At 32.3% G+C, this 24,677-nt stretch overlaps 1 protein-coding gene across 1 annotated transcript in view; it reads right to left on the bottom strand.

Moving 5' to 3' along the window:
• LOC143249666 (tubulin-specific chaperone A-like) overlaps positions 1-19,710 on the bottom strand; it is a 29,318-nt gene extending 9,608 nt beyond the window's left edge. The window contains exons 1-2 of the mRNA XM_076499945.1: positions 19,374-19,710; positions 4,138-4,243 (exon numbers count right to left, since the gene is read on the bottom strand). Coding sequence (XP_076356060.1) covers positions 4,138-4,243; positions 19,374-19,426 — 159 coding nt within the window. The 5' untranslated portion in view covers positions 19,427-19,710. The remainder of the gene's footprint in view (positions 1-4,137; positions 4,244-19,373) is intronic.
• Positions 19,711-24,677: the final 4,967 nt, after the last annotated feature.

Here is a 24,677-nt window from a genome sequence, read left to right as displayed (position 1 = left end):
CTGCTATCAAAAACTGTCAAGGAACTAAGAATTAGCAATACAGAAATGACAAGAGCAACTGATAAGGGATCAATGAAAAACCATGCTCACCAATGCCCCAGATGGACATGATACCTATAGAGAAGTATACATATAATTAACCCTTTCACAATAGCCTCAGTATAACATACAAGTTCATCTACGTACTTGCACACTAAGTATTTGCACTATGACTTTTGACACAACATGTCTATCTTTATAAAATGTGGTAAATGTTTTGTAAAGATAAAATATTCTTGCACACAAAAAATCAAATTTTTTGATGAAATATTTTTACTAAAGATTTGTCTGTGAAAATATTAAGACTCATTAAATTGTGCAAGGGGATTTCACATTATGATAAAAAAAAATTCTTTGTTCAAAAATCTCAAATATCATTTCTGTAATCTCTAAAACCTCGTAAATACATTTAAAAGGTTTACTTTCAGTAACACTTCATATTTTGTTAGTTTCTATACTCTAACATTGTGGGATTTGTCACTTAACTAAACTCATAACCATCACATAAAAATTAGGAATAGGAAACAAATATAAATTATGCTTTTTTCACATTAGAATGACTAGGTTATAACACGAAAATATAAATGTTTAGCCTAAGTAGCTTAAGTCTCATAATGCTATATATTTACAAATATATTTATTATTTTTTATTACATTGACCTTCCAGTCATGTCTAGCTAACTTTACATAACTTGCATTGATGTAGTGCATGAGTACTCATGCCACTTATCCAATAACATAAAACTGACCTTTAGTATTCTCTGTGTTTTAGTGGACTAGTATTTTGTTATGTACAATCACATTTCAATTAAGTTCAATAATTTTCTTACAACACAGAACAATAAATCTGGAAGTAAGGCAAACAATTATCTCTTCTCACTACAACCTTTGAACTTGGTTGCTAAGCCTTTTAAAATTTTGGAAATGGAAGATATCTAACAAAATCTTTTAGGTTAAATAACCAATGAGCAACTAAATAACCAAAAAAAAAATCATAAATAACTATACTGATACCACAGAATTCCATTATAATTTATTAAGTTTGGCATTAAAAATATATGAAACTTTGAGTAGACAAAAGACAACCTACGTCCTTGAAATCTTGGTTTGAATGAGATAACCTTTTCACAGCACAAAATGGTTGAGAAAACCCTTAGAGGACATTCAAAGCTGTTGATTGGTTATTGAAGTAAGTATATATAAGGAACTTTTTCCAAAAATAGAAAGAGGTGAACAGCACCACTATGTTTGATTCAGTATCTCAGCAAAATAAAAAGATGAGGTTCTTATTTTGTATTCTAGCTTAGTAATATTGGTAATTTCAGCTCATAATTTGTACAAACCTATAGACTTAGTATTTTGACATCACAAACATTTAATTTTAAACAGTGTTGCATTCAAGCGTACCATGTGACTAACTAAAATCTATATTTAGCTGTTCTTCCAGTATTGACATTTAAATTAAGAAAGTAACTCATATATAATACTAAAGTTCAAATTGTAATCTAAAATTTGATTCCAAACTTACCGACACAAATTCATAAAATAGCAGTTTAATACAATTCTGAATGTATGTCAACAAACTTAATGACATGCCTTTTTGTTTTTGTAATTTTGCTAAAAGCTATACAAGGGCTATCTGCAATAGCCATCTCTAATTTAGCAGTTTAAGACTAGATGGAAAGCAACCAGTCATCACCTCCCACTGCCAACTCTTGAATGAGTAGTGGGATTGACTACAGCTGAAAGGGCAAGCATGTTTGTTGTGATGGGGATTCAAGCCCGTGACCCCCCAGAGTCAAGTGCCATAACCACCTGACCATGTTTGGCCGACATAGGCTTTATACCCTGACCAGTTGTGAAAGGGTTAATCAAGAAAATTTTTGTTAGATGTCATTAGTGTGTTAGAACTATGGTAGTCATAGTAGTATTTGTGGAACACTTTTGCATTCGAAGTTAGGCTACAGGCAAAATTGTTCTAACAGGTGTTAAAGAAAACAATTACTTTATTATTGGACTAATACAGCTATATCACTACCAAGTCTAGTTCCTGAACTAATTAGGTTAATCCCATAACACTGCCCCTTAGATTATGATAAAGAGGTATCATGGAAGGCCGACCAAACTTAATTTGAAATGATATCCTGAATAAACAGATGGAATAATGAAGAACAAGCCATTCATCTTTGTAGCTATTTAAATGTACAAAATTTAATGGTGCTAAGTAGCATTCAGGATGAGAGCCACAACTATTAACTTTCAGTAGCTCCCTTAACCAAAAGCGTTCTGTAACAGGGTACAAAGGAAACAAGAGGCTTTAGTCCAACTTGTAGAACATTTGGAAACACCAAATTATCTCACTAAGATGCTCCACATCAAATGATAGATTTGTTAGCATATGACCAATTTGTGGGTGACATAACAATAACAGAGGGTATCAAAATTAGGTTAAAGCAAAGTAGATGTACATCTCTAGAGGAACAAAAATATACCTTGGGATGACTGGTATGGCTGTTAACACTTTTCTAATAAAGCAGAGAACAACATTTTGACCTTCTTAGGTCATCTTCGGGTTAACAAAGGAAGTTCTCCATTTAGAGATACAGTTTGAATCTATCAAAGTCCCACATAAAAAAAAACAAACTGTCTAAACATTATGAGATCACTAGATCAAACAGTGTGGAAACATCAATTCCCATCGATGACAGTTTACAAGAAGTGAAAGGATTAGTTAGATAACTAATTATCAGAATGTCAAGAGAATAACAACTCCTCCCAAAGAATGTCAGAAAAGGGATGTTATAAGTTGGGTAAACATGGCCGTTACAACCAAAACTGTGAGGAATCAGCAGCTGTCAAATCACCACAGAGACAATAATCAAAGGATAAGTCTGAGCTTAATCACATCAAAGGAAAAACAAAAGGATAACCAAACATAAGAAACAATTATTTAGCTGTATCTGAAGACCACCCGAGATTTTTTTCCATTTGTATTGAGAAAAATAAGAAGTTCATTATTTAAAGAAAACAGTCTACAGGTTTATTTATGAGAAACTATTAGCTATAATAGTTTGACCTGATTTAGTAAAGATTAGGAAATTGTCTTGAGTACATCACAAAGAATTGATATTTGGAAGAACTCTCATGGATCTGAAAATAAAAAAAAATTAGAACCATAAAATTTAAGTCAAATCTGGATAGTAAACTGCAATTTGTGATAATTTACAGGTTTTATGTCTACATTAAAAATTATTTGAGGTCAAGTCCTTACATAAAGAAGTTCACCACCTTATGGTAAGTGTTATATGGAGTTTTTACTGCTGAACAATGTCAGAGATTGAGTTGTTCATGGAATAAGAAGGTAACTTCTCCAGTGGACCTCATAACTTAAGCCAAACAAATATCTCAGAATATTGATAATGGAAATGCAGACCCAGATATCCAAATGACTCACATTTGCAAAAAAGCCTGAAGCCTTCAAAGAAATAGCAGGTATAAAGAACAAGTAGCAATAGAACCACGTACTGTTAAACTGACACCAACTACTGTGATTTTGAGGAAGAAAACTGGTTCCACAATGTTCTATATGGATAAACAGAAAATTAATAAAGTTACAAAGAATGATACCAAACAACTGCTAAGGCATTATTCTACTTTGGATGCTCTAAGTAGAACAAAACAGTTTTCAACACTGAATATGATGAGCAGATACTGGCAAATATTTGTTCACAAAGCAGGTAAAGAGACAACAACCTTTACTGTATGAATATGGTTGTGTCATCATTTAGATTACATAAAGCACCTGATATACGTATATCTCCATTACCCTGGAATTTGTACTTTATCTACTTAGATAACACAATTACACATCAAGACAGTTGATTTTAATTAATGTTTTAATACCCATACCAACCATCTTGAGAATATACTTTTACTTCAAGTGAGTTTCGTCACCATGGGTTGAGGAAGAGAACCCTAAACTGTTTCAGGATATTTGACCACAAAATACATGTACCTAGCAGGCTCATAAACATCTCAAATTATGATACAGAAACATTATACAGACTTGGCATTCAGAAGTTAAAAATTCTGCATTACCTGTTTTCTAATATCATATTCATCTTTACCCTCAGCTTTCATTTTCTCTAACTTATTTCTCTCTTGTTCAGCCTCCTTCTCATACATTCCTTTCTCCTTGAATAATCTAAAGGCAAAATATGAATTTTAATCAATAGGTAAAAATTTGATGCACTTTATTAAAAAACAGTAACTTTCAAGATTACTGTAGATGTTTGTCATGGGTAATGAAAGTCACTACACATCTTAATACTTATATCATGTATTCTATAGGCAACACAAAAATAGGGTAATCATTTAAAAATGGTGAGAACAGTTAATTTAATCAAACTGTTTCCAAATTTCTGAATACATAGAAATGCACACAGGATTAAGAAACATACTTGCTTCTTGTTGTAACACAATATTCTACTTACCTGTAATAAAAAAAAACTGTCAAGACACATGTTCATGAATTATGATAATAGTTCCAAAAGCACAATTTGGTTGTGATCTTTGCCTATTCCATCATCAAATATTTTAAAGCCTTAAAAAGCTCATTTTATTACATCATGTCATCATCTATCTGATGACAGCTCATCTTAATCAATAACACTTCAGCACAATTTGATTTGCAAAGGCTGTTATGTCTAAAGTGCAACACTCTCCCCTCATAGCATTCCATTATTTACCTAGTGTATGAAAATAACAGTCTGTCATTTGAAAAATTCATTGTACAGAAATCCAGGTAGCTTCACCACTATCTTTTTGTATAAAGTAGCACAAACACTCATTTCATTTTCAAGCTGCTTAATTTATGAGAGAATAAAACAGACATGTTGTGAAAGCAACTTGTGTACATGCAACTTATACCACTTCAAGACAGAAATCTTAACTGTGTTCCATACTGTTACTTGGACCATCTGAACAGATTTTCCTACTGATTCTTGTGTTTGTGGATTCTTACCTATTATAAGATGCTGTATTTTGCTTACCATACCTGGGTTACAACTTGTTGCAAGTCTGTTTTCTAGATGATCCAAGATCTCCAACTTCATCCTTTTTCTCCTGTTCTCTAGTACAAAGTAAAAGAGGTACTGCTATCTTGGAAATTCAAAACCTCCATCTTACACATCCGAACAATCCAAGTGTTTGAATATTTTACATTGTAAAGGTTGTTTTATACCATTCACAAGAGTGATCAATTTTCAGTGGTATCACATTCTCTCTGAAATATCCAAACAATTTGAAAATGTAGTTCTGATGGCTTTCATTACACTACAGTTTTATGTCAGCCATGACTGTTATGCCATTCCCAATTTGCATATTCAAACTGACTTTAATATAAATATCCAATCATCAGTAAAAAGGTGTAAAAAGAAATCTGTACATGGAAAACATATTTCACAATGTTTACTAAGTACTAGGTCTTTCTTAAAAAAACTTTTCCAAATGCATGGTAACATTTAAATGAAAATAATTGGCAAATACAATAACTAGCTTGATATGTTAAATAAATCAAAGAACTACAAAATACAAGTTTTTAACAAAATTCACCAATGATGTTAACAGATCTTTTCATAACTGCTTTTATTTATGTCCATGAACAAAGAAAATATGAAAAGTACAGATTTGCTATATTCATGTATTAACTACATAATAGTAACTGTTATTCATTCTACAAACTGAACAAGTCAACAACTTGTAATTTCAGTTCTGCCAACCAGTTACCCATGAACAAATATTTTCCACCACTGAGTCCCCTTCTTCAGAAAGCTTCAAGTATAAAATACAATCTCAAGAACAGTTTTAATTTCAGAAACGTTTTTCATTCAGTCTAAGCATTAAATTTTACAACAGTAATCTTGATAAATAAATAAAGATAAAACAAACCCAAAAACAGTATAGTTAAAAGTAAAAAACCGAAACACTAAAACGCTTTTACAATAAACTAATAAAAATAAATAATTTTAGGCAAAAATAGGAATTACAATTGAAGTACATAACAATTATAAGCACACATGCCTCCTATGTGTTACTGATTACAATGGTCTAATCAACACTAAGGTCTACAGAATTTGAAACTAGTACTTCATTTTGTTGACAGCAGACAAAACCTTGCTAGACTTACTTTCATAAAATAGTTTTCTATATGGTACCTTACTTAAGTATATACCATTCAAAAATTCATGGTTTTCAGCCTTATATAAATAATGTAAAGGGTTATGGAATTGTTTTGTGTGATATCATTTCTACACTGTACATCTGATATTTAATGACTGGTGGTGGCCATTCTGCTGTCTCCTAATAAGGCTTATAGCCTATGAGACTATCATATAGGCATTAATTAAGGGTAGAGAAACTACAATTTTTGTCTTTGTGGACACCATGACAATGGTGAATGTATGAAACTTGTTGAAAATACAAATGGTAAATATTAGATCTAAATCTTAAGCAACTTTACAGCATAGTGTTTAATTTGGTTAATTAACTACATAAAAAATGTGTCTGGAAAGGAATAGCTGAAACAGACCAATGTAGGCCCGAAACTAATATTAGCTTTAACATTAACATCAATGCATCCAAGTTTTAGGTTAGACCCAATGTCAGCCAAGAACTGTTAGGACTAGGAAACTATCAGACACAAAACCAAGATGCCAAACAAAAACAATGAAAACAAACTGTATGACAAAACCACCTGCCATGGTGGAAGATCTACCGATAGCTGTATATCGGTGCGTTTTCTTATAGCAAAGCCACATTGGGCTATCTGCCGAGTCCACTGAAGGGAAGTACTGACAGCTATAATGCAATGAATAAAAATACATTATGATGTGTAAAGTGAGTATCAAAAAATGAAATTCCATTTACAATCTACATGTAAGGTGAAAATAATGTGGAGCTGAAATGTTTAATGAGACAAAGTAAAATCATCTAAGAACAAAAACTGCAAATGCTAAATACATCTGTTGGTTAAGAGAAAAGTCAAGGACATATGTTCAAACAAGGTATACATCAATGTTGGAAAACCTCAAGAACGTTCAGAACTGCTCATGGTTTGGGAAAAAAAGGGAAGGCCTTATTCTAATGTTGCAGAGCATGAGGGGTTTGTTAAAAACCAAGAGTTTGCTCCCAAATGCAGCTATCTAAATGACTGTTGTATGTTTCAACACTACTGACAAATCTATTTTAGATAAAACGAAGATTAAAACTTATATTGCAAAATGGATCACAGTTATGATAAATGACAGTACCATAAAATGTGCATGTATATATTAAAGGTTAAACTAAATTAAGACTAAATGTACTCTTAAAAACCCTTATTGATTAATAAAACACTGTGAACTGACCAGTGATAGTCCATCAATCATGGTCAGTATTTGTGGAGGAGAGGTTACAAGGTTGAAATAGAATCAACCAAACCATCAATACTTTTGGTGATGCAACCAGCATGCTCAAGGTATTGCACAGTTTGCACAAATTATAATAGGTCTATTTTATTTACAGTTTCTGCAAGTAGTTTTATAAATATACATGAGGAATATATTTATTTTTAAAATAATTTAAAAGTAACTCTTAAATACCTGCTTTGATTAGTACTTTCCAATATAGACATCACTGTAGCTTATAAACCTTTGTTGGACAAGCATGTATGCCTTTGTACTAGACAAATGAACGACTGTTTGCTTGATGTTCATAATAATTTGAAAATGTTATTCATTTTGTGGTGGTTTACTCATACATTCAGATTCTTTACTTATTTAAAATATATAAATTTCCATGCTTGTGATGGTTAATGGTTTTATTATAGTAATCTTAGACCAAGAATTTAAATTGCCAGTACCTGAAACAATCAGAAAGTGAAAGATTGAATGAGTTTCTGCACCTGTTATAGGATGCTTGGTGGTTCTGGCTTGTCTAACATTCACCAAAGAACAACCATTTGCCTTCATGATGCTGTAGCTTCAAGTGAAAAGTTCATACAAATATTTAGATGTTTACAAGAGAAGGTACACTTGTGCTTTCATAAAAAGTCAATCTAGTGTATGTATATATATTATGCATTACTTTGATAACTGTGGTTTATAAACTAGTTATCCATTCTACTTAAAGGTAAACTTCCACTTTTTCTTTCCAGTGACCTCAAGGTGGTGCTCATGTAATACGTGGAGTTTCCATATACGAGTCCTTCTTAGACACTACCAACCTATCAGTTAGGAATTAAAAAGAAAAAAAAAAGTTGTATCTTGTGTGAAGTTGTAATTTAAAAGATCAATAACCTGACCACAAACAAGTTAGTTCAAGTTTTGCTAGTCACTGTTAACAGGGCTTGAGCATAATGGTTTATACACTGTAAAGATAAAATAGATGATGTGGCAATTTGGCAGAAATTGTTATGATGGATAACAATGCAATAAAGATAAACATTGTTTGTGTTTCATGTAAATTACTTTATTCTTCAATCACATTTTTTTCATAAAAAATGTGTCATGTTGTGTAACACATGTAAAATATGATAGACTGACATTAAGTTGATTTCATTAAAATACTGTTGATCTTTGTTTTGCACATTTAGAAGTGTCACTCTGAACGTTTATGTCTGGCAGACATAATCCTGGGAAGCCTTTTGTTGCTTGCTTCCATCCAGCACATGGTCTGAAATTTTTTCTAAGTATCCAATTGCCTTTGCCACAGATCACTGGTTTGGTTTCCAGTTCATTGTCATCTTTAGTTGGTGGGTTAGAGTTTCCAGTTTTCTTTATTGTGTCTACTCAGTCTTCATCAAAACTGCAGTGGTGTCAGCATTGTCATCGCACGAGACAAACTCTTCCCATGATGTACCCTACAGTAATGGCTCATTGTTGCCTGCAGTAATATCTTCTAATGTTATTGGCAATGTCTAGTTTATGAAGCTACAGCATATGAAACACTTCTGAATAACTTTTAGTTGGATTGAGTCCCAGTTATGTTTCAACCAGTATATTGCATCAAGTACAATGATAGGCAAGACTACTGGGATTCTGTGACTCAAACATCTTCAAAAGTATGTGACAGAGAAGTTTTTTGTGATAAGCTGATTTCAGTCTTTATTATGCAACTAGCACATGATTATAAGAGTAACACTGTTTTTGGCAACAGGGACATGAGCTTGGCATTGGAAAGCTTTGGAATTGGGTGTGTAAAACATTTATTGACAAATGTAAAAATTGACCACTTTTGTAGTCTCACTTTGTTGTTGACATCTTTTTCATTTGCCTCGTACATCACTGGTGATTTTGAAGTCTGAAATCCCCTAAAACACCAATAATTTGCAGACTGATGACTTACTTATGTCATACATCATTTGACATCTCATAAAAGTAATCAAACTGACAACTGATTAACTGATGAGGGTTTTCCCAGCTTAAGTTATGGTATCCTTTTCATGACATACTACTCATTAAAATGCTCACATGTCAACTGGTTTAATCAAGTACTGACTGTTGTTGAAATTAATCATATTTCCTATGAAACTGAATAATTGAAATAGAGGTATTCATATTTTGAAGAATATTACATAAAATATGAAAATTTCTCAGCCTTCATGTTCACTGTGTGGTATGACATCTAATCACTCACCCATTGCAAATGTTGGCAAACCACAGTTGAGTCATCACCGATTTAGATTGTAGTACATATATGTACACATAAAATCAAATAAATGAACACACAAGAACAACAAAAAACGACATGTTTATTCTTTTTTACTGAAATGAAGAATAGTCAATACAGAGAGGTTATCTAATCTTCCACCCAAAATCACAGGTTGTACCTAAAAGTAAGTCATTGCAAGTAAGGGTTATATTCACCAGGGACTACTATATAGCTATGCTGGTCATTGTGTGCAACAAATCTAGGTTTAGAAGGTTCCATCTTGGGCAGTATTAGAAACAGATGGTGGATCCTTAAGAGCTGTTAAAAAAATATCTCAAGGGCAAATCTTAAAACTAATCCAGTGAAGTACTTTTAAAATGACAAACTTTGCCACCTAGCCAGTTGCTTAAAACTCTCAAAAGGTGATATGTGAGTGTCTTATAGACAATTTACAGTATATATACATATAGTAACAAGAAATACATATCTGTATAATATATTATTCTTACTCTAAATCTACTTACTGTTCTAACATTTTTTAAGCTTCATTGCATATTTTATATACAAATAAAAATATTACTTCTTGGCAGAAATTACATTAAAATGTTTTGTAATGAAAAGAGTTCAAACTGTGTTGTAATTATCCAGATGGCTACACACAGCTGACCCAATCAAACAACTCTTCAGTATAAAGACATTTCTCCAAAGTTCCTGGCACTAACTGATCTCTTCACTATGCAATTATCCCATTGTGCTGATCCAGAGTGACATATCTAATCAAGAAGCAAGTAAAGAATGACTAGTGTTCATGTCTTAAAGATCAGGAAATTATGGTCCAATAATTATTTCTGTGAATACGTCAGACTTAGAGTCATTTAATCCACAATGTGGCTCTAATCTAGATGGCCATGCTGTGCTAGCTCACAACAACAAGAGATTGCTGCAGAATCTGATCACCAGCACCATCTACACAAGTGAAATGCATTTCAATTTTGTTATGGATTGATCACAACACAAGTGTTTCACAGAAGGTTATTGCACTCAGCTACCTGGTCATGTTTTCTTTAGCACGTCACTGGATGCAGTACTGAGTCCAGGTTGAGCTGCCTACTATCTGTGCATTTTTCTCATGTGTTTTTGAATTTTGAGCAAAGCTACTCGAGGGCTATCTGCTCTAGCAGTCCCTAATATAGCAGTGTAAGACTAGAGGGAAGGCAGCTAGTCATCACCACCCACTGTTGACTCTTGGGCTACTCTTCTACTAATAAATAATTGGATTGACTGTCACATTATAATGCTCCATGGCTGAAAGGGCAAGTATGTTTGGTGTGATAGGGATTCAAACCTGCAACCCTCAGATTATGAGTCAAACACCTTAACCCACCTGGTCATGCCAGGCTGCATTTTCTTTTTTTACTTATGTCTCTTTGTCAGAGCTCTTTGACTAGCTTCAAAATGAAATGCCTCTCTATTGATTATTTTCTTCAGTGCATTCCTTGTATAAAACAAAAAGTGATGTCTGCCAGGTTCAGAACATTATAAAATATCACAACTGGCTTCCAGCAAGAAAAAGCTAGCACTAAATACTGCTCTGTCATCTAGTCTGAAGCATCAATTCCATACTTTATATAATTGAAGAAAAACACAAATCTCCAGCTTTTTCATTTTGTCAGTTCCAAAGCCAACTCAAAAATAATTCCATGACACTGTCTGTGTAAAAACAAGAGGAAATTGCAAATTGTGCAGACCATTGCCCTTACCACCACAGGTTTTAGAACCATGTAGTAGTAACCATCACTCTGTACCCCATGTGCTTCTGCTTCGATGTATCACTGAATTTGGTGTAACATTAATTTATCAATTAATATATGAAGAACAGTGAAAGGTCTTATTTCACATACTGTGCAAGACCACAAATTTTTGCCAAAACTTTTTGTGAAGCCTGTCTTCCTACAGCCTCAAGATTGGAATTTACAAATTCCCAAATAGTTCATAAATGTTTGTCTGTACTGGTGATACAGCTGAAGTTGCTGTGTTTGGCACTGCAGAGGATTCCTAAGTATTGCTAAAATCTTCTCTATATCTAGAAAGCTGCTGTTGCAATAGCAACGTTTTCCTCACTTTCACTTGTAGTGCTATTTCACAAATACAGGACTAACTGCATGCATGCTCACTTGCATTTCCTGAGTAACTTTCTCACAAAGTTGTGAGCATCTCAATTACTTGTTGAACAGATTTTGAGTTTCAAGTAACTTACTTTCAGTGTCTCTGTAACAATATATGCTCAAATTGCTAGACAATTGGCACCACCTCTCTAAAAAATTGAAAGGATTACAGGTGGGCTAAGCTGATAGGTACTTAAATCTACAGATGAGCACACATCTTTACTTATTTTGAGACTTCAAGGGCCAAAGTACAAAGATAGTGTAATCAAAGAGCTGTTAAGGTCTTATACTGAAACTACAGGCTATTTGCAACATAAAAAAGTAGTGACACTTGTAATGTTAGAAATGAAAACACAAACTTTGGCAGCTCTAAACAGAAAGGTTTAGTGATTTTTTTGATTTTTTTTTACTTTTGTGATCGTACTTTTCAAATACCATCACAGAATTTAATACTTAGATTTAAGAAAAGTCATAAATGGATAACTATGCATTTTTCATAGATGTAACTATTTGGATATTTAAACTGAAAATAATCAAACTGACTGATTTTTGGTGGTTCTAGTGTTAAAAAAAGCTTTGCTCTAAGCTCCATTACCATCAGCAAACTATTTCTCATTAGCCCTTTCTGATTTCCCACTTTTCTTTAAAAGTCATATTCCTAGTTTCTGGTAATTCTGTAAACCTATTATCTTATTTAGCTGTGCAAACTTGATAAATTTATATTTAATCTTGATTCTTCTCTGTGCCCTCAGTACAATAATTAAGTTTGATTTTCCTTGTTTCTATATATGTTTCTTCTTTTTAGAAATGCACCTATTCAAAATTAAAAGCAGTTTATTAACAAAAAAAAACAACAATTTACTCTTGAATAATTGTTAATAATACATCTCAGCCCTTATACAAAACGTAGTGTCTATTCCACCCTGATTTAAGTCAGTCACTATTAAGTAACTTAACAGCTTGGAATATAATTCCTATTATAAACATTTTCAAAATCTAACCATTTCTCAGTAATGCTTATTGTTAAAATCAAAGTTACACTCTGGGTCATCTGTGCCAATTAAAACAATTCTTTGTTATACAGTTTCCCACATAGTCACAGAGACTTTTGGTTATTCTCACTAAATCATACTCCATTTCACGTTAAGACCTCTAAACTCACCCATTGTTTTCCTAAGTATTTCTATTATTAGAGTAACAGCAGTTAAACTAATTCTTAAACCTATTTTTATTTTCAAAACTATTGTTTAACTTGTGATCGAAGTCCTTTTATTTTACCAATATATTCTGTGCCAAACATGTATCATTAACCTATTTATTCATAGGTTTTGTAATTCCCTAATCATAAGTTTGGTTGAGATTATATTTAATGAAATATTTTAGATTCCAAAACCATCATACTGCACAAGTAGATTGTATCTCTAACATATATTTCATTTAACCACAACCTGAAAACTGCCTCACAGATGTAGTCCAAACAACTCATCTGTTTCTCCAAATACATGTGCAAGTAATTTACTTTTAAGCCCTGGACACTATCAAGTAATTCATGACCACACCCAGCTTACTGATGGACTCCTGAAAAGGCCATGCCAATTTCTATTCCTAAATAACTGGATGAGTCTTTATACTTTTTAGAATGCTTCCTTAATTTTTAAATTTTCAATGTCATTCACTCTCTCATTAGCAAAGAAACTGTGCATACTTTAGCACCTAACAAGCAATTCTAGCATTTCTTTTTCCTTTTTGTGACTAGGGGAAAAAAATTGAGGTGTGTAAAGTAGAAAGTATGCACTGTAATTAAAAATATAGTCATGGGGTGGGGGTATGGTGTGGTGTTTTCTTGTACATTTAAATATATATTGATACAATTGTAATAATGTCTCTAATATGAAATGTTTAATACAAAGTTAGGTTTTATAACTACCTGGAAGATTTCTGTCTTTTTGTATACAAATGATTTAGGATAATATAAATCAGGCAGTAACAATCCTGAGTCTAATGAAAATTTTAATTTAGCATTATACTAATAACTGTGAATTTGACTATGCCTAGTCTCATTTGCAACATAGGCGGCCTGGCATGGCCAAGCACGTAAGGCGTGCGACTCGTAATCCAAGGGTTGCGGGTTCGAGCCCGCGTCGAGCTAAACATGCTCGCCCTCCCAGCCGTGGGGGTGTATAATGTGACGGTCAATCCCACTATTCGTTGGTAAAAAGAGTAGCCCAAGAGTTGGCGGTGGGTGGTGATGACTAGCTGCCTTCCCTCTAGTCTTACACTGCTAAATTAGGGACGGCTAGCACAGATAGCCCTCGAGTAGCTTTGTGCGAAATTCCAAAACAAACAAACAAACAAACAAAGCAACATGGTCATTTATCTCCTGCTTCCATCAATTGGCCAGTAAGCAACATTTGATAAGTCACAATAATCATTCACCATCACTAGAAGTCAAGTACACCAACCATAGTTCATGAACTGCCCTTTTGTTGAACATTAAATTATATGCAAAAGGAAAAAGGTTCCGATATATCTGTTATGTTACTAAGTAGAATATTAGTTGATTCTATTTATTAAGTGCTATTTACTTTCTCCCCTGACTGTTGTGTTACTCACACTATAAAATATTAACTAGGTTACTGTGCTATAAATACATTTTCCAACTGGATGCGTTTCTTGAATATATATATATATATATATTCACACACACACACACACACACACACACAACACAAAAGGGAATAACCTTAATACTGATTACATGTCTAAAGACATTACAATGTAATTATGTAGATCATTAGTTAGGCCAAATCTGGAGCAGTGTGTCTTAAGTTTCTTACCTCAGAAAGAACTTTGCATTATTGGAAAGGATTCAGATACTTGGGTAATACTTGGGATAGAAATGTGGCCATGAGGATAGGTTAAAATCTCGGAAACTTTTTTCTTAAAAAAAAGAAAAGTTAGAGAGGAGTCATTGGTATGTGTAAGATTAAAGGAATGGATACATGATTTTTTTTAATGTTTAGTTGGGAGAATGGTAAGATTAGGGGGTGGCAGGGAAAAATGATCTTGAGCTAAAACAGCTTTCTTTTTAACAGGATAACTGGCCTCTGGAATGGGTTGCATTTAGATGTGGTTGGTTTAGTGTCTTATGGCATAAACCAGCTAGGCTATCTGTGCCAAACATCTGGTAAAAAGTTAAAAGTAAATTTAGTAAGATTCATAAAAGGAAATTAAGGTAAACAAAATAAAGTTTAAAAAAAACCCATAAATAGCATAAAACCAATGTTTACATCTGGTCTACAACATCAAGAGAAAAACCACAGCAATTCAAGTTGTAAAGAACTTTCTGTAGAGTAACTGTAATAATTATAACTCACGAGGAAGACTAACAGGTAAGTACAAAACCTACCATCAGTCATTGGAAGTTGGCCTTTCCAGTCCTGGTTCTGAGTTATTTGACATTATGGACATTTTCAAAAAAGAAAGTTATAAAAAGGTTTTAAAAGACGTGTAGCAAAATCATAATAATAACTCGCCAGGATGACTAACGGGTAGTTCAAACAGCAGCATTAGTCACTTGAAGTTAACCTTTTAGATGTGATGGATGCAGTTAATTTAAGAGTTTGAAGAAAAGATATCAGGAAATACTAGCTACGTTTCAGTTAAAACCATTATTTTTCTAAGAACTTGAATGGTTTATAGAATGAATTACTGTCAGCAGTTGTAAAATCTGGAGTATATGAAAGAATTCACGACTTTTTGAAAAAATAAAAAGTGAGTTCAATTTTTACTTTCTCTAGGGTTGGTGCACAAGGGCAACCTGTAAGGGCCAATTTTTGTCCTTATATTATTTAGCACTACCTATAGTGCAATAAATAAAATACTGTTAAAACCAACTGCATTTAATACAGTAAAATACACGAGTCAAAATAACACACAGCAGATGCAAAGATCTGAATAAATTGTAACTAGAATCATTTATAAAATGCTAATGTTATGTTTTTATATTTTTGAATGCAGTGGATGTACTACCCCGAAACAATAGAAGTCTAACCTACAGTATAGCATAATAAGTTTTATTGTGCATAATTAGGCTACAAATTTTGAAATGTACAAGTAACAGAATTATGGAGAATTGGCTTACTATACTTTATAATGTGTGGACTGGGTAAAAGTCAGATAACAACATTACTGGGTACTCAACACACACTATATTATACCATGTTCTAATTTCATTCAGGTGATTCATGTGTCCCCCTTCTATAATAATGAGAAAAATTACTTCCAAATCTGCAACAGTTTTTTCTTTAAATTTCACAATAACTTTCGAGACTACATACGTTAGCCCCTAAGAGGAACTTGTACAAAAAAAAAAAAATCAAATAAAAAACATATCTGGACAAGATATGCCTGGCATTGGCAAGTAAAGTTGTGTGATTATAATTTCTAATTATTTAACAGGCTTGTTGATCCATTATTAGTGCAAGACACACATAGTTGAAATAACTGAAAACAGTAATAACACAGGCCTGCAGTGACTTATTGTCATGAAGTTTTTTTTTTTACATTTTCAACAGTGTTCCATGTACACAGTAACCAAACACGATATTAATTTGTTCTCCATCATGCACAGATTTTTCACAAAATGTCATGTATTTTTACATATGTGAATCATTTTAATTGAAACTGAATCGTATTTTGTTATGCTTAAAATGTTGATAATGTCTAGCTACATACTTATGTAGACCAACCATTGACACAAATCTTACCAATCATTCTAGAATCCAAACATAAAAAATTTTCATTACGGTAAATGAAATAATAATTTAATCTAATAGTTTACATGAAAGAGAAAAATTATTTTTTTCAAAATCAGCATAGCTGAATTATGAAAAAACTGTTATTAAAACCAAAACAACTTTTATAAAGTTTACATTTGCAGCCCTGTATATTTGAAAACCCTAATTTCTATTACCTTATTATTTTTTTATACAAATTTCCATTAAATCACAACATTAAGAAATTATTTTACACAACTCTTGTTGATGTACACCTAAATGATGTTGATTTAAAATATTATGAAATGCAGTTGATAGAAATATCACTGTGGATTCCAGATTAGCAAGGAGGTATCTGGAACTGACGTCCCTTGTTAATTAAACTTTTACTTCAGTAATATAATTCTTTCTCTGGTTTTAGAAACACAATCTTCTGTGACTCAAGAACAGTTCAGTACCACATAATATATTCATTTATGCAGAACTGATGTGTTATCAGAGAAAGACTCAGTCTTACACATAAACATAGAGACAAACATGAACACTACAATTCCAAGAGTATGTAGGTTGGAATATCAACGTGATGGAAGAGTTGTCCATTCAGTTCAATCAGTCAACCTCTTCCAGCTCTCCTGGTGATCACAGTCAATGGAACTTTGGTATTCTCCATATTATCAGGTAATAAAGACTTTTATTCCAAATAAAGAACCAATTTCCATTTAATAAATACAAGTATAATACTCGATGGTTTCAAATACTTGCACTGATGGGAATCAAACATACTTGCTTGCCAAATTATATGTTTTAAGTTGTACAGTTTTACATCTCAAGAAGTAGTGACAAAAACCAAATCAAATGGTTAACATACAGGTAAATTTAAAAATAAATCATAAGATAGAAGACACAGCAATGAATATAATGAGCTTGAAATACAATTAAAAGTACCATGGTAAAAACTAATTGTTGAGGATGATATGAAAGTAATCTTTTCAACAAATAGAAAGTACAAAAGATAGTAAATGAAAAAAATATTTAACAACATTTCTGGGATCAAATACAAGAATTTAAAAAAAAAAATTATCCTATAAAGGTTTTTGGTAACAAGAATTATGTACAAACATTAAGAAAGATTTGTCAACGTTTACATTTTGTTATACCTGTCTTACGTAAGGAAGGCAGGTACAGTTATTATTATTTCTTACATGAACACACTAAACTAGCCAATGGCATAGAAATCATCGATATTCAGATAAATTTCACAACAAATATAAAACAAAACAATCGTGAACTCATTCTTATAAGTCATTTATGACTGTTTTTCCAAAGCCAAGAAATCACTTGTATACAACACATGTAAAACTAAAAAAGGTAAGTTAGATATCTGACTAACTTGAAAAATTATGCTGCAATTAAAACCACAGCAAGAAACATTTTGATCATGAAGTAAAAAATATTTGTGGAAAATAAAAGAGATACTTACAGGTCTGAGGAAATGTTTTAAAAAAATAAATACTACCAGGAAACCAACATTAAACTCATAAAATATGTAAACAAACCAAGATGCAAGAACCAAACAAGCAGTCTCTAGACCAATCATAATTCTGAGTCAATTAACAACAACTACATTATTTTTTATTAGAAACAATAACACACATTGGTCAAAAAGTGCTGACATTAGGAACAATTACTGTTTAGATTTTTAATAAACTATGTTACTTGAAATTATAGATTACACATACAACCTAGAAAAGTTTACAAAATTAAAGAGAAGTCAATTTTCAGGGAAAAAATATCAAGAAGAAAGCAATAATTACTGTTAAACATTTCTGAGATAAGCAAAGTGAAAACCCACAAATACATGTACAAAAGTAATGACCAATATACAGTTTCAAACAAAGGTTAATGGTGTAATGCAAGAACCTACACAAAATATTTCATAATGAGAACATCAAAATAATATACAATTTAAAACTTTACAGATTTAAATATACTTGTTCAACCTAAACATGATAAAGACTGATTTATGTGAAAAGAATTGCAGACATTAATAACATTTCAAATTCATCAGAAAATGAGTACTAAATGAGAAACATATATATTTTTTGTTCATAAATTAAAACATGGATATGGAAATACATGATTTCACTGCAAAAATACAAAATATTTCTCTTGTTTTATGAACCACATACATCACAAAGAATATATATCTAGATCAAGACTTCTTCGACGTATGAATTGTTAATGTAGGAACTTTGGAACAAAAATGGCTCAGTAGAACAATGAACCCTAAGCTGCCCACTGTTTCTCTCTTCACATTTTCATCTTAAATTTTTTTCACCTTCTTTTCTATGACCTAAAATTCTTACCAAAATTTTAATAAATCAAAATTATTTTCGTGCCTTTTTAAGATATTACGAATCGGACGAATATTTACTCCTGTACAAGGACTTCAAATTACATTTTAAATTTAAGTAGATAATTCATGAATTTCCTTGTATGAACGTTAAAAAAGTTAGCATGTTACTGGTATGTTAATGTTAACTATAACAGTATTTTAAATCATTATTATTAGTGGAAGTATTAGGCTTAAACTAGTATACATTTTTAATCTAAAACTGAAATGATCAACACAATGAAATAACGTTACTTAAACTAAGTACACTAACTTCAAAACAGTCTTTTTCAAAATATTAATTCTTACCTTTTAACTACACCCGTTTTTATCTTTATTTGTTTTAACCTTCGGTCTGCCATCCTCAAGTTTAACTATTAAACGGTTTTTAATATTGCTCTCAAGTTGACCACGCACACAAGTAGATTTTAACAACTAAGTATTGTTAATCGCACGAACGTGACTCAACCTCTGAGCATAATCTACGCGCCAAATTTGTCAATGGAATTTTGTGAATGCAAAACTGAAAGCGTCACTTTTGAAAAGGGGTGGCTGGAAAAAATAATGCTAATTATACATTTAACATTAAATGTCGATTGATTGTTTGAAGTTAAACACGAAGCTACATAATAGGATATATGTGCTCTGTTAGGCACGGGTCTCGAAACCCGGGTTGTAGTGTTGGAAATTTGCAGACATACAATGCCGGTGTGCCAGTATGGAACAGTTGTTGAATGAAAATAATGATAAAGGAAAAAGACATATTATTAGCCAGAAAGTCTTGGTTTCTAAGTCTGCACTTATTGGCTTTTTAACTTAAAATTTATTGTTGACATCACATTTTCAAAAATTAAAAAAAACACATGTAAATTATACATTATTGCTAAACTGTATTATGAATTTCACGCACAAAGAAATTCAGTCCGGTGTATAGAATGTACTGGAAATAATGCTATCGCAATTCAAATTGGTTTAAACCTAGGTTAAGTTATATCCAGGAGAAACTGAATTAACGTTAAAGCTATTAAAGTTTCAGGCAAATAAATATAAAGTGTTTATCATAAACGTGTGTTTTACCTGTATTGACCTGTACTTTTTTTATTATTTCTTAGCATACTGAAAGAGCTGTCCTAGCTGTGTCAACCAAACACCTATCGTCCTATATCTTATGGATATCCCTTTTAGTAAAACTCTTCTCCATAACTGGGAAAGTAAGTTTTGCGAAACCATTTCACTCCATTTTCTCTTCTAATTAACAAACAATCCTAAATACAGATTACCAAGTGATAATCATAAACTATACAACATAACTATACATTACAATACCACTTAATAACTCAAAAACAAAGACCGCATCACCATTTCAATTGAATTTTTAGACTTCTAGTTATTATCTACAATTCTCCAAACTGGTAATGAATAAGTCACTTCAGTCTTGTGGTAGTGAAGTGGAAATCACACGATTTATTCTATACATTAAATGATGAGGATCACTTCATAATTTAGAAAGAAAAAATCACATCCTTTCAGTGTCGGTTTCCAATCACATGTCTGTTGTATTTCTGGTAATAAAGTGGTAATTTCATGATATAGTGCAAATATTGCACTTTTCAATACCACGTAAAAAAATCAGAAAGCAAACAATGTGATTTTCTTTTATTTCTTAGGTGTTCCACTTAACTATTATATTGATTAAAAGGCTGTATTTGGCAGTTCTGTGGACCAATGGAGCTGATTTTCTCCTCTAGATCCAGTGCTTCCTCATCTTGTTCGTCCTCAGTAACCAAACAACTACTCTCAGCCCTTTCTTCCTTTTAAAGATCGGAGTGAGATAAAGCGGTAGTTTCAATTTCATCTCACTAAACTAACTCTCCTTTGACTTTCAATTAAACCAGTTGGCCAAAAGTTCATTAGTCATATATTTATGCAACCAATCAACACATAGTATTAGCTTTTATACACTTCTTAACTGTTGTAATTCATAATTAATGAATTACCTTAGTTTTCCCAAACTGTGAAGAATATCCCCTAGTGACTTCTACTGGTGGATGAGGGCGCCGTGGTTTGGCGGGAGAGACGTCAAATAATATTGAAGAAACAGAAGAATTGGAGACGATAACGACCTAACACATATATAAATTTGTTATACTTTTTGCTCTCGCAATTACTCACTCATTACAAGCACTGTTTCGTTAAAGAAGTATTAAAGCAGATACAAAATGTTGATTACATTGCTATAACTTGCGAAAATTATTTTAGTGTGAAAGGGTACAACAAAAACGTTGCTGAGTTAGGGGGATGCTGCTATTTAAAGTTTGGAAAACACTGGACTAACTCATCAGATAACAAGACGAAATACTGTCCAGATGATGACAAAGAGCTTCCATGATATTGGCAAATCTCAGAAATAAAACCAGTCTCTACTTTAGAATATTCATTCCTTTACTATTTTATCATTTTATATCTTTTGTCGTATTGTGACCTTTCCCATCTGTTGATGTAATAAAATATGTGTGTGCTGACTAACCAACTTCTTATACAGTCTTTATTCTCTTGCGGATGTCGTAAAATGTCTGATATATTTAGAGGATAGTAGATAAAGTCTAAATAAAACATGATTTCTTGACCAATTATTATACATTTGGCAAAAAAATTAGAAAAAATTTTTACTTAGATGAAATCATTTCATTTACCACAATGAACTTTTTTATTTTTACGTTTGTTAATAAAAATATAACAAACTGAAGAAAAAAGAGCATCGATGTTAACGTATATCTACTCTTATTCATCCTCATGTTTTTATTGTAAGTGTACTCTCATTTATCCTCATGTTTTGTTGAATGTACACTCTCATTCATCATTATGTTTTTGTTGTACGTGCACTCTCATTCATCCTCATGTTTTTGTTGTATGTGCACTCTCATTCATCCTCATGTTTTTGTTGTATGTGCACTCTCATTCATCCTTATGTTTTTGTTGTACGTGCACTCTCATTCATCCTCATGTTTTTGTTGTATTTGCACTCTCATTCATCCTGAACCGGCATGGCCAAGCGTGTTAAGGTGTGCGACTCGTAATCTGAGGGTGGCGGGTTTGCATCCCCATCATGCCAAACATGCTCGCCCTTTCAGCCGTGGGGGCGTTATAATATGACGGTCAATCCCACTATTCGTTGGTAAAAGAGTAGCCCAAGAGTTGGCGGTGGGTGGTGATGACTAGCTGCCTTCCCTCTAGTCTTACACTGCTAAATTAAGGACGGCTAGCACAGATAGCCCTCGAGTAGCTTTGTGCGAAATTCAAAAAACAAACAAAAAAAAAACAACTCATTCATCCTCATGTTTTTGTTGTATGTACATTCTCATTTATTCTCATATTTTGGTTGTTTGTGCACTCTCATTCATCCTCATGTATTTGTTGTATGTGCACTCTCATTCATCCTCATGTATTTGTTGTATATACGCTCTCATTCATCCTCATGTTTTCGTTGTATGTACACTCTCATTCATCCTCATGTTTTTGTCAAGTTTACATCTTTTAGTCTCAAAAGTACTTGTTATGGTCTTTTTATATATTGATTCTGAAGCATCTCGTTTTAATGACCAGCAGTAATTAACCATCATGCACTTCCATAGTACTGCCTCTCCATTTCACTGATGTCTTGATGAAACCTTTCCCTTTGTTCTTTGCTGAGAGCACTGATATTTTCAGAAAAATAGTTAGTATGTAAGTGTAATAAATGAACATTCAAGTCCAAATTGCTACTCACTTCTTTAAACTTATTGAGCATTTCGTTGACGACATTTTTGTAATTTGGGTCGTTGTTGTTTCCTAGAAAAATGTTAATAACATCTTTAAAGGCAATTCACGCATCTTTTCCAACTTTCCTCATTGTCCTTTCGAAGTGTTTATCTGAAATCAATTACTTAAACTAAAACCTCATAAAAATCCCTTTTTTACGTTTTGCTCCTCAAAGAGCTGGGAATTGTCTACAAAGATACTTGAAACTGTCGCCATCTTTGTCTAAGGCCTTAACAAATTGCTTCATCGAGCCCAATATTATATAAAGTGGAGGTAAAAGGAACTTCTTTGTGTTAACCAAACACAAAATAACACGGTAACTTGGTATAACCAAATAGTTAATCCAACAACATATAACGAGCTTTTAAGTATCTACAAAATAGCAAACCGTGTTCTTTGTATTTTACTTTATTAAAAGGAATTTCGATATTTTCATACATTTCCTTCAATTATATTATTCAATATAATTAAATTTCTTTGAAGCGTGCTGCAAAAATTATTACATCTTCTAAATGAAAAAAACATTGTTTTATAAACCTAACAATATTAAATTTATTGTAGAAGGGGCTTCACATAATCAAAATTTATATCATTAAACTTATGCTCCACTGTAGGTAACATGAGCAGTGTTTGATCAACTTGCAAGTCTATTAAGTAAACTACTTACTCTGGCCTAACTTCTCTAAGTTCTCTTGTACATTTGGTAACGGGTTTCAGTGAGTGAAAACTTGCTTAACTTCCCCAATTCAAAGCAATACTTTAATTTAAGTGTCTTTTATAAACTAACATAACCAATCTTTTAATTACCATGAATCATGACAATAAACACTATAACTTTTAATGTAGTTAGTATACCTTTACAAAATTAGAAAAGTCTTTGGACACTAATTCAAAATTAGTGACAGCTGATCCGACTGCTTACTCCATTTAATCTCGATATGTGCCATTCGGTTTTCATTTACCAATATATTTCCTTATTCATCATTCATTACAGTCTTTTTCATACTATTGTCACTAATATTTCACAATAACCTAATAATATTTCAATTCGATTTTAATATTTCTCTTACGATTTACTATTTTTTTCTCTCAGTTACTTTATCCTATTTTTAGTTTTTCGATTCATTTTTAAGAAACAATTGTTCAACATTCTTTTTTTCATACCTGTTCTATCAAATATCTCACATTTTACTAAATATTTCTTTCTCAAAGTTGTAATCTTTTGTTACACGCTGTTAACGGTTTTTATAACTTTTCTTTCTGGTAACATCAAAACAGATTCATCAGTTTTCTTAAAGTCTGCATCAATAATTGAATATTTCCAAGAAACAATTAGAGAAAGACTTTTTTTTTATCAATTGTCGTGAAATCTGTTTCCATAATTATTTCCCGTTCAAGCTATTGCGGCTCGACATAGCCAAGTGGTTAGAGCGCCCAACTCCCAATGTGAGGGAAGGAGTATAACATATTTAGTCGAAATAATACTGTACACCATGGGCAGTGGAATTGTTTTCATGGAACACAAAACTCCCAATGTGAGGGAAGGAGTATAACATATTTAGTCGAAATAATACTGTACACCATGGGCAGTGGAATTGTTTTCATGGAACACAAATTTATTGACAAACTTTGTCCAAGCATATGGTAGAAATATCTTCTTTATGTGATGGTTATAGAAAGTGCCTTTGAGGTTTCCATGGAGGATATAAAGAGCAGTTTTCATCATGATTAATAGCTGCCGAAAGAGATACTGCACAATCTCATATGGGGAATATAGTATTCCCTCATCTGCTCTCTAGGCAAACGAAGAACATA

The sequence above is a fragment of the Tachypleus tridentatus genome, chromosome 4 (assembly GCF_004210375.1).
Source record: "Tachypleus tridentatus isolate NWPU-2018 chromosome 4, ASM421037v1, whole genome shotgun sequence".
NCBI classification, from domain to species: domain Eukaryota; kingdom Metazoa; phylum Arthropoda; class Merostomata; order Xiphosura; family Limulidae; genus Tachypleus; species Tachypleus tridentatus.
Note: the sequence above shows the minus strand (reverse complement) of the source record. Positions and strands in the feature narration are given on the sequence as shown.